The sequence below is a fragment of the Ctenopharyngodon idella genome, chromosome 3 (genome assembly GCF_019924925.1).
Source record: "Ctenopharyngodon idella isolate HZGC_01 chromosome 3, HZGC01, whole genome shotgun sequence".
NCBI classification, from domain to species: Eukaryota; Metazoa; Chordata; class Actinopteri; order Cypriniformes; family Xenocyprididae; genus Ctenopharyngodon; species Ctenopharyngodon idella.
This window is the reverse complement of record NC_067222.1, coordinates 18,931,738-18,942,275: the sequence shown is the minus strand read 5'-3', so window position 1 is coordinate 18,942,275 and position 10,538 is coordinate 18,931,738. Positions and strand designations below refer to the sequence as shown.

Here is a 10,538-nt window from a genome sequence, read left to right as displayed (position 1 = left end):
GAAACGTTTGGTTAAACAAGCCATTCTTACATTGAACAGCATTTCAAAGAAAGCAGTCCCTGAAGACGAAAAGAGGATGACTTGTTCTCTAGGTGCCCCTTAAGTGCGTTCGGGTCGCACTAGTAGTGACGTCATAGGCGTTTCGACGCAGTGCGAGTTCCCTTTCAAAAGAAAACCAGTCATAAGGGTCAGTTTTTTGAAACTGAGATTTATACATCATCTGATCATCTGCTTTCCATTGATGTATGGTTTGTTAGGATAAGACAATATTTGCCAGTTGCCGTTCAGTATAGCTTTCTCTGTCGGCGAAGAGGGATTTACATGTCATAAATATAGGGAAATAGTCAGGCGGACAGAGAAAATCTCAGAATTAGAGACATGCATCCAAACCTTAATCGAAGATAGTAAGAATGCAAGGGCTTCAGATACTGTTTTGGATGTGACTAGCTTAGTAAACTCTGTACATTGTTCGGTTCCGGCTGTAGAACCCGTGCAGCAGGGCACTTGGGTAACGGTGAAATGGCCTAGCCACGGAAAACACCACTCTTCCGTTCCAATAAGAACATCAAACAGGTTCTCCCCACTCAGTGATACACCCACTGAGAATCCTGTTGAAAGTGCCCTAGTTATCAGCGATTCTATTACACGGAACATGAAAATAGAGACACCAGCCACCATAGTCACATGTTTGCCAGGAGCCAGAGCACCTGACATCAAAGCAAATTTAAAAGTGCTTTCTAATGTTAATCATAAATACTCTAAAATTATAATTCACGTCGGCACTAATGATGTTCGATTTCACCAGTCAAGATCACAAAAATTAACATTAAAGAGGTGTGTGAACTCGCAAGTATAATGTCAGAAAAAGTAATCTGCTCTGGTCCCCTTCCTGTTCGTCGGAGTGATGAGATAGTTAGCAGATTATCATCACTCAATGGCTGGCTGTCTAAGTGGTGTCCGCATAATAATATAGGTTTCATAGACAATTGGAAAAGTTTTGGGGGGAGACCTGACCTGTTGAAAAGAGATGGTATTCATCCCTCCTGGGATGGTGCTGCTCTTCTCTCTAGTAATATGGCACATAGTCTTAGAGCTGAAACATGACAAACTAGGGCCTAGGTCAGGAAGCAGCAGACAAACTGGCTAAACTGACCGTCTGCTAGCTGCCTCACGTTACAGAAGTCAGATAATTCCCAACACATAGAAACTCTTCCACCTAGATATTATCACACAGAGACTGTGTCTGTACCCCGAATTAGTAAAAACAAAAAAACTTCCAAACCCATTTAAGGGTAAAAATTTAATTGATGTTCAACAAATAAAAAATAGAGATAATACTGATAAACTACTTATAAAGCTTGGGTTGTTAAATATTAGATCTCTTCCTTCAAAAGCACTTATTGTAAATGATATTATCACATACAATAATCTAGATGTGCTGTGTTTGACAGAAACCTGGCTAAAACCGGACGATTACATTACTTTAAATGAGTTTAGCCCTCAAGGTTACGATCATACTTTAGATCTAATATTGTCACATGGAATCGATATTGATGCCGTTGAAATTCTGCAGCAGAGTGATGACATCTCAGATCATTATCTAGTCTTGTGTATACTACATCTAGTCAAGGCTGCAAAACTGCCTCCCTGCCATAAATATGGTAGAACCATCACTTCTACCACTAAAGATCGCTTTATAAATAATCTTCCTGATCAGTTTCATCGCCTTAGCATACCAGAAAGCTTAGAAGACCTCGATGTTGCAACAGAAACTATTGCCTCTGTCTTTTCCAGCACATTAGACTCAGTTGCTCCTTTGCGTTTAAAAAAGATTAAGGGAATTAATCCAACACCGTGGTACAACGAGCACACTCCCTAAAGGGAGCTGCCAGAAAAACGGAGTGCAGATGTAATGATGGGTCGGCAGAGCGGGGATCCATTTGCAAGCTTTATTAAGAACAGTATTTACACAGGTAGACAGGGGCAAAGGCAGGAACATAAACAAGGACAGGCAATGGTCGAGGCAGGCGGCAGACAAACAGAATCAGGGTACAGGCAAGGACCAGGGCAGGCAGCAAACAATCACAGTCCAGGAAACAGGCAAAGATCAGGGCAGGCAGCAAGGGTCACAGAGAATAAACAATCCAACGGTAACAGGGTAAACAGTCCACAAGAAAACGCTCAGAGTTGATCACCGGGGCAAATCAAGACTTCGCCATGAGGTGTTGTGTGTGTGAGTCCTTTATAGTCCAGGTAGTGTGCTAAACTGTATGTGGCAACAGGTGATTGGTGTGGAGTGTGCATGTGATTGGCAGGGAGGATTATGGGAAATGGAGTCCAGGAACTGACAGGAACAGACGGTGATCGTGACAAGATGGAAGAAAACAAAACTAGAAGTTTTTTGCATTTTGTGGAGAGAGAGAATGATTGAGTACAGAAAGGCCTTAACTGCTAGATCTGCCTATTTTTCAATTCTTTTAGAAGAAAATAAGCACAACCCTAGGTATTTATTTGATGCAGTGGCTAAATTAACAAGAAATAGAGCTTCAACTTCTGATGTTTCCAAACAGCACAGTAGTAATGACTTTATGAACTTCTTTACTTGCAAGATTGACAATATTAGAGAGAAAATTATAACCATGCAACCGTCTACTACAGTATCGCGTCAGATAGTGCATTGTAGTGTCCCTGAGGAAAAATTCAATTCATTCACTGCTTTAGGAGAGGAAGAATTGTCTAAACTTGTTAAATCATCAAAATCAACAACATGTATGTTAGACCCTATACCGACTAAGCTATTGAAAGAGATGCTTCCAGAGGTCATAGATCCTCTTCTTAATATCGTCAATTCATCTTTATCACTAGGATACGTACCAAAAACTTTTAAGCTGGCTATTATTAAACCTCTTATTAAAAAAACACAACTTGATCCTAGAGAATTAGTCAATTACAGGCCGATCTCAAATCTCACTTTTCTGTCAAAAATACTAGAAAAGGCAGTATCATCACAGCTATGTTCCTTTTTAGAAAGAAATAGTATCTGTGAGGATTTCCAGTCAGAATTTAGACCGTACCATAGTACTGAGACTGCTCTCATTAGAGTTACTAATGATTTGCTCTTATCATCAGATCTTGGTTGTATCTCACTATTAGTGTTACTGGATCTTAGTGCTGCATTTGACACTATTGATCACAACATTCTTTTAAATAGACTCAACAATGATGTTGGCATTAGTGGAATTGCATTGTCATGGTTCAAAACATACTTATCTGACCGTTATCAGTCTGTAGTAGTAAACGAAGACATGTCATATCGATCACAAGTTCAATATGGAGTACCGCAAGGCTCAGTACTAGGACCGTTGCTGTTCACTCTGTACATGCTACCCTTGGGAGATATCATTAGGAAGCATGGCGTTAGTTTTCACTGTTACGCTGATGATACTCAGCTCTATATTTCTTCGCGCCCTGACGAAACTTACCAATTCACAAAATTAACAGAATGCATAGCTGATATAAAAAATTGGATGACCAGTAATTTCCTACTACTAAATTCAGAAAAAAACAGAGATTCTAATTTTTGGACCATAAACTTCTTCACGTAATAACCTAGAATATTGTCTAACACTTGATGACTGCTCTGTTAAGTCTTCGTCATCAGTTAGGAACCTGGGTGTGCTCTTTGATACCAATCTTTCATTTGAAGGCCATGTTTCTAGCATCTGTAAAACCACATTCTTCTATCTTAAAAATATATCTAAACTACGACATATGCTCTCAATGACAAATGCAGAACAGTTAGTTCATGCGTTCATGACCTCAAGGCTAGATTACTGTAACGCTCTACTGGGTGGTTGTTCTGCTCGCCTGATAAATAAACTACAGCTCGTACAAAATGCAGCAGCTAGAGTTCTTACTAGAACTAGGAAGTATGACCATATTAGCCCAGTTCTGTCAACACTGCATTGGCTTCCTGTTAAACATCGTATAGATTTTAAAATCTTGCTAATTACTTACAAAGCACTAAATGGTTTAGCTCCCCAGTACCTGAGCCAGCTCTTAATTCATTATAGTATCCTGAAGTACCCTGAAGTATCAGCAGAGATTGAGTCAACTAGATCATCCATTGTGAAGGCCTCATCGACACGACAGCCAGTGGCACAGCTCCTCAACAAACCGTCCATACCGGCGTGATGAATACGATCCTCAACTGGATGGAACTGGAATAAATACTTTGAATGTTGCGATCCCATCGGACTTATGTTAGCTACCTGAATCGTAACAAAGCACTGTTTGCCAGAGGAGAACTGGCCCCCTGACTAAGCCTGGTTTCTCCCAAGGTTTTTTCCTCCATTTTAACACCTGTTTGCCATCTGATTCCTTGCCGCTGTCGCCTTTTGGCTTGCTTAGTTGGGGACACTTGACATTTGATATTCAACAGTGCTTTGATCTGCCTGCATTGACACCATTTTCTTTAAGAGCTGCTGTGCAGCCAAAATTAAATACCAGTTATCACTGTAGAGCTGCTTTGACACAATCTGCATTGTAAAAAGCGCTATATAAATAAAGGTGACTTGACTTGACTAGATTAAATGTTGGTCTAAAACTGGTTAGGATAGACCTATCTGAATTTGATATCTTTACAATTGGAGTAATTGTTGCATGTTTTAGACTGTCAGGGACCGTTCCAGTGCTTGGACTCAAATTTATAGATAAAGAACAACATCTGAACCAACAGCATTTACAACTTTAAAAAAAGAGCCGGCATGACAGCATGAGGGAAGACAGCAGGCCTTAAGTGTTCGATGATATTTTTGCAAGAAGGAACAGGGTCAAAAGAACACTGGTTATTAAAGAAACCCACTTAAAGACACCAGAGGAACTGACATGATGTACTAAAACCAAAAAATATTTTCTTTGCATTCTTGAAAATGTTCATGTTCAGATGAACACTGTCAAAATGTTCCCCGTTCACACAAATCTTTGAAAATGAACAAAAACGTTGCATTATGCTGTGAGAGAAGTGTTGGCAATGTCACTTTGTAAAGAAACACTAAACGCCTATAAACTGAATACATCATATGTATGTTCATGATGTCACCGTTTACACAAATTCATGTTTGGTTTTGTTGTTTACAGGGAGAAAATAAAGGTATCCTTTTCAAAAACTTGGACCTTTTAAACCTTTTATTCAAATTTTAATGTAAATGACTGGTCAAAACATAAAAAGTTTTCCATTCTTAGTTGAAAATGGTATCGTGTAAACACTCGACAAAAGTGTGAAAATTCACACCCATCAGTCTAAACTGGGTTCAGAGATGATCTCAGAAGATCTCATTTCCTCTTCTTTCTTTAGGTGTTTCTTTAATAATCTGTGTGGTCAAACTAACTGAGGTCTCTCACTCAGCAGTAACATGTTTCCAGACCTCAACAGTGAGATCACGGCTCTGAAAATACCTCAGAAAGCAAATGTAAACTATAAAACTAGACTAAAGATCACGCAAACAGTTCTGGAAACACTAGAACTCAAAGCCAGAACACAAAGAGGACAAAAGAAAAAGTGTGTGTTAGTTTGACCACACTGTTTAGACATGGAGAAAGCCATACTTTCATTTGCATGTTTAAAGACCCCCTGTGGTGAAAATCAAGTTTTTAATGTTGAAATCGCTGATGTTTCTGACATCACAAACTATCTTGTAACCAATCACGTCAATGTGTGGGCGGGTTTTAGCATATCATTAACAGTGAACTAGCAGAGGAGTCTCGAGAGAAGACAGGTTATCCTGGTATATTTTTCTGTTGACATGAAAAATCATGTAGATTTATCAATATGACGGGTGTATGATGTATATTACGATATTATGATGAACTATATGTCTTTCTCCACTGACGATCTGAGTTGCCCTGGACCCCTGGTTGAGGACCAGTCCCTTATGAAAATTAACCATGGTTTTATTATAGTAAAAGTGTAATAACAATGTTGCTGTTTTTTATTAAAAAAATATTACCATGGTTAAACTATGTAAGTTTAGTGTAGCAAACCCATGGTTGATTTGTGAGCATGTTTTTTATGTTAACCATGGTTTATTTTTGTAAGTGTTAACAGAGGTTTCTGTGTCTCGTCTACAGAGTCTGCTCAAGAAAACATGTGTAGTGAAGGAAAATATATTTCACCATAAAAACATGTTTGACAATAACTATTTTATTATTGACAAATAAAATATAATATTACAAACATTGCTGAAAGCAGCTGATCAAACAGTTCAAACACCAAATTATCATTCCTGTCATGTGATAAACGCTTACATCATCATTTAGCTTTGTCTGTTCTCATAATTAGTGCAAGCTGACAGTTAATTAACTGCTGGAGAAAATACATGATTTAATGAGAATAAGAGAGTAAAAGTGTCCTCATTTTCTAGACTTTGTACAAACCTGCAGCTCTGAATTAATAATAAAGACACTAGCATTAACTGATCAACAAGCAAACAGAAACTATACAAAAAACATGCTGAACTGAGAAAAATAACCAATAACTACAAATAAATCAGAGCATCACTTGGGTTTGTTTGTTAACATGTAAAAGACATTGAAAGTATTTATAATGGCACTGAATGACACCATTAGGACTCAGTTATATTAGATTCATATTCTTCTGCTCATGTGGTTTTTGTGTAATTATTTGACTGATTTGTGATGTTCTTGTTCACAGAGGCATAAAGTTCACTGCAGTTTTCCTGAGATCCAGCTTTTGCTCCTCTGATGGAAGCATAAGTCACTTTATCATCACAGCGAACCTGAATGAACATCACAGTTATTGTTTCAACACACAATTATTACAGCATGATGTTTGAGCTCAATTCATGACACACATTCAGAAGAAAACACAAACTATCATGTTGAGAGAAGCTGGACAACATCAAGGAAGTGTTTCTCACCTTGTACTTTTTGTCTCTGTTTTTACTGTATGCAGTGACCTCAGAATAAGTCACATGATCATCTGTCTGCTCCTAAACATCAATGGAAATATGAAAAATTACCACAGTGTCAAATATACACAGATTATTGGAGATGAATCATATTGTTCACTGGCAGTAGATGAATGTAAATGTTGATTGTGTCGTTGGTTCATCATATTTATTCTTATCTGTGAGTTTTAGACCAGAAACAGTTCAAATACACTAACCTGTCATTATATAATCTGACTAATACGAGTGTCATATTTCAGGATCAGAGCTTATAAACACTAATAACTCATGGATCGACCTACAATACTCACCTCAGAGTCATCAGTTCCTCTTCTGTTATCTGAAACATAACGTCAAGGGAATACTGATCAAAAACACAAACCAAATACACAATACAGTCTCAAACACACAATATTTGGAGGAATTTTAGTGCTGTAGAATTACATTGTGAACTCACTGATTTTTCTTCACTTAGAGGAATATTGTATAAATTACATATGTATTTATCAGATGTTTTAGACTTTTTGTCTGTTCTTATATGAAAAACTCACCGACTCTTTTTCTGCGAATCATCCAGAGAATAAGAGCAGGAAGGAGAACAGCGAATGAAGCGACAACAATCACAATCACAATCACTGAGAGAGAGACGATAGAGAGACATTCAGCTTTACTGTGTTTAACTAAATATATAAAAACAACTACAAATAAAATAAAATGATGTCTCTTTGACATTTATAGTTTTTTCACATTTGTTTTCATGTTTCTGGATTGTAGGTGATGTGTGAGAGAATGTGAAATGAGAATGTGATGTGGATTATAAATTAAACATGTCTCGAGTCAAAGCTTGTGATCAGATGAAGATTCAGTACATTTAGAGACTGATTCCAGAAATGAGTGTGTTCATACACACCTGGATTCAGAGAGACTGGTGTGACATCTGGAGTCAGTGTTGATGTAGTTGATGTTACAACTATTAAAAACAAAATGGAAATACAAAAATCATACTTTAGTCCATGAGCACAACATCAAGATTTCTTTTACAAACTAGATCAGCTCCAGATCAGTGTGAGTCTCAGTTACGCTGCTGAAAGATGATGATTTGAGTTTTTAATAAACACTTACTATGATTTTAACCATTTAACATGATGAACTCAGTTCAGTCATTCACATGTGTGATGAAAGAGTCTAGCTGTGTGTTATGATTATTTTGATTGTTTTATATTCATGCATCAGACAACAGACTGTAAAAGAAAACATTATAGTTATAACTCATATGTATCAAAATGTCATAGAATAACTACTGAAATGAGAAATTCATGAATAAATACCTTGTTGTTCAGTAAATCCAGGTGTTTGTGCAGCTGCTGTCCTCTCAGAGTTTGGGGTATTTAATGACTTCTGATTCTCTGTACAAATTAAAGGATGGATTAATTAAAGCCAGTGTGAACCAGTGAAGTGAGAGACTGATGATGTGTGACAGTGATCATGTGATCATGAACCTTGTGTAGGAGCTGCTGCTGTAGTTTGGCTTGATTTCTTCTCAGAGTTTGAGCTGCTGACTGGAATCAGTGTTGTTGAATTTACTGCAGAAGATGAATGTTCAGATGCTTCACCTGTAGGACATTAACATCATATTTTACAGTAGTTCTGTCAAGACAACTCTTGGGATATCGGTATAGTAATTGAGATTGGCATGGTAATGGAAATGACAATGTTAATGTATTTGGTCTCGGTGGAATATATCTGCTACGCTCCGAGACCTTCTACTGCCAATACATTCAGATCTATTCCAGTGTAAAGGCGAGCCAATAAAGCTGTGGTGAAACAGCTGAAGAAGACTATTGCTATACATTGTAAAGCACTTTTCACACTACACAGTTAATGGGTGATTTAGACAATACAAGTGCTATCCATGTGCTTTTGAGTGAGAAACAAGCTGTTGCATCGACAAATATGCCTAAATCTGCACAATGATAATGTAGACAGGAAGGAATAGACAAACACCCCCAAAACAAGCAGATCTATTGCCAAGACATATGTACTGCAATTTATATATATATTAAATGGGACGGCATGTTTACTATCTATGTGTGCCTTGGCTACTTTGCCGACCAGCTTAACGTCTCGGTTACGTATGAAACAATAGGCTATTTGCTGCTGCATAGACGAAACTGCATCACGATCCAGCTTATGATTGACTCCACAGGTTATACACAAACACGACGCTCAGTATTAACTGTATTGATGGTTCTTTAATGTGACTCAGACACACGAGCATCTGAATCAACCACACACATTTAGCATTGATAAATGTCCACATTGCTCTTGAAAATGAATTAAATATGGTGGACGCCGATAAAGCACAATGATTATATCACTTTAACTGTTTTCATAAACGTGCTAAACAGTGTATAAAATAGCTGAATGTGTTTGGGAACCCCTGGCTTATATTCTTCAGTGATACACTCATCCATCTGTTGACATGACGCTAGTTTAAAACTTGTAAAGATAGCTCCATTTAGGAATAGATAACCGGACCACACAAAAGAGCATATGTGGAAAAGATCATTTTTACTTATCTTAGATGTTGTTTCAGATGCCATCTGAAAACGTGCTGCAGACTGCTAACAGCCATCAATGCCAAATATCTGAATGTTTGAGCAGTGAGCTCATTGGCCACTGATGCAACAGCAACCAATCAGCTGTGCTGTGTAGATAATGATGTGATCGCTACCCAATGAGTTAAAGACCCATCAACCTGCATCAGCAGAGTTTCAAGACAGAACTAGGTGATAATAGTTGTTTCTCACCTGAATACTTGACAGTGTATCTGACTGAGGTCTGGAGTTGATTTCTGAGAGTAAGCTGACATCTCCACTCTCTGTTGTCATCTTCATTCAGGAGTGTTGTAGTCAGAGTGATGATACAGCGATCTGATGAGAATAATATCTGATATCTGGAGTCTGTCTTCAGATCAACACCAGTCTGATTCACCCACAACAGCTGAAGTCCATCAGAACGGACCCGATGATCACAGGAGAATCCAGCATATGAATACAACTGACAGGAGAGAGTCACAGAGCGACCTGGACTGATCTCAGTCTGTGAGGATGATGATGATGATGATGATGGAGACACTGAAACTGAACACAAGACACAAATCACAGACTCTTCAATCATCATCTGAGTTTAAAGGAAGAATCTGCCCTTTTTAAATTGACCACATAATCATAAACTTACGATGAAGAACATGCAGAGAAACACGTGCATCAGTTCCTTGTTGTTTGTCATTCACATATTGTCTGCAGGTGTAAAATCCAGAATCTTCTTCTGTGACGTTCTTGATGTTCAGAGAGCAGTCAGACCCCAGACTCAGTCTCTCATGTCTCTCTGTGTCTTTCTTCTTTATCCCTCCAATAATCAGTTCAACTGCTGCTGAATGTCTGAAACTGTTATAGTTCCATGTAGTTGATTTGCAGTCAGAAAGAGCATTATTACAGGGCAGACGGACATTTTCACCAGAACCGATGAACACATGATCATCATCCACTCCACTGGTACCTGAAACAC

The 10,538-nt window shown here is 38.1% G+C and overlaps 1 protein-coding gene across 2 annotated transcripts in view; it reads right to left on the bottom strand.

Annotated features, from left to right (window-relative positions):
- Window positions 1–6,182: 6,182 nt before the first annotated feature.
- LOC127508158 (contactin-3-like) overlaps window positions 6,183–10,538 on the bottom strand; it is a 5,221-nt gene continuing 865 nt past the window's right edge. Inside the window, exons 2-10 of one of the 2 annotated variants that reach the window (XM_051885854.1) lie at window positions 10,209–10,529; window positions 9,779–10,111; window positions 8,468–8,581; window positions 8,297–8,374; window positions 7,879–7,938; window positions 7,520–7,603; window positions 7,280–7,308; window positions 6,939–7,010; window positions 6,183–6,797 (exon numbers count right to left, since the gene is read on the bottom strand). In XM_051885854.1, coding sequence (XP_051741814.1) covers window positions 6,660–6,797; window positions 6,939–7,010; window positions 7,280–7,308; window positions 7,520–7,603; window positions 7,879–7,938; window positions 8,297–8,374; window positions 8,468–8,581; window positions 9,779–10,111; window positions 10,209–10,529 — 1,229 coding nt within the window. In that variant the 3' untranslated portion in view covers window positions 6,183–6,659. The remainder of the gene's footprint in view (window positions 6,798–6,938; window positions 7,011–7,279; window positions 7,309–7,519; window positions 7,604–7,878; window positions 7,939–8,296; window positions 8,375–8,467; window positions 8,582–9,778; window positions 10,112–10,208; window positions 10,530–10,538) is intronic. The other variant, XM_051885855.1, reaches the window with a different exon arrangement.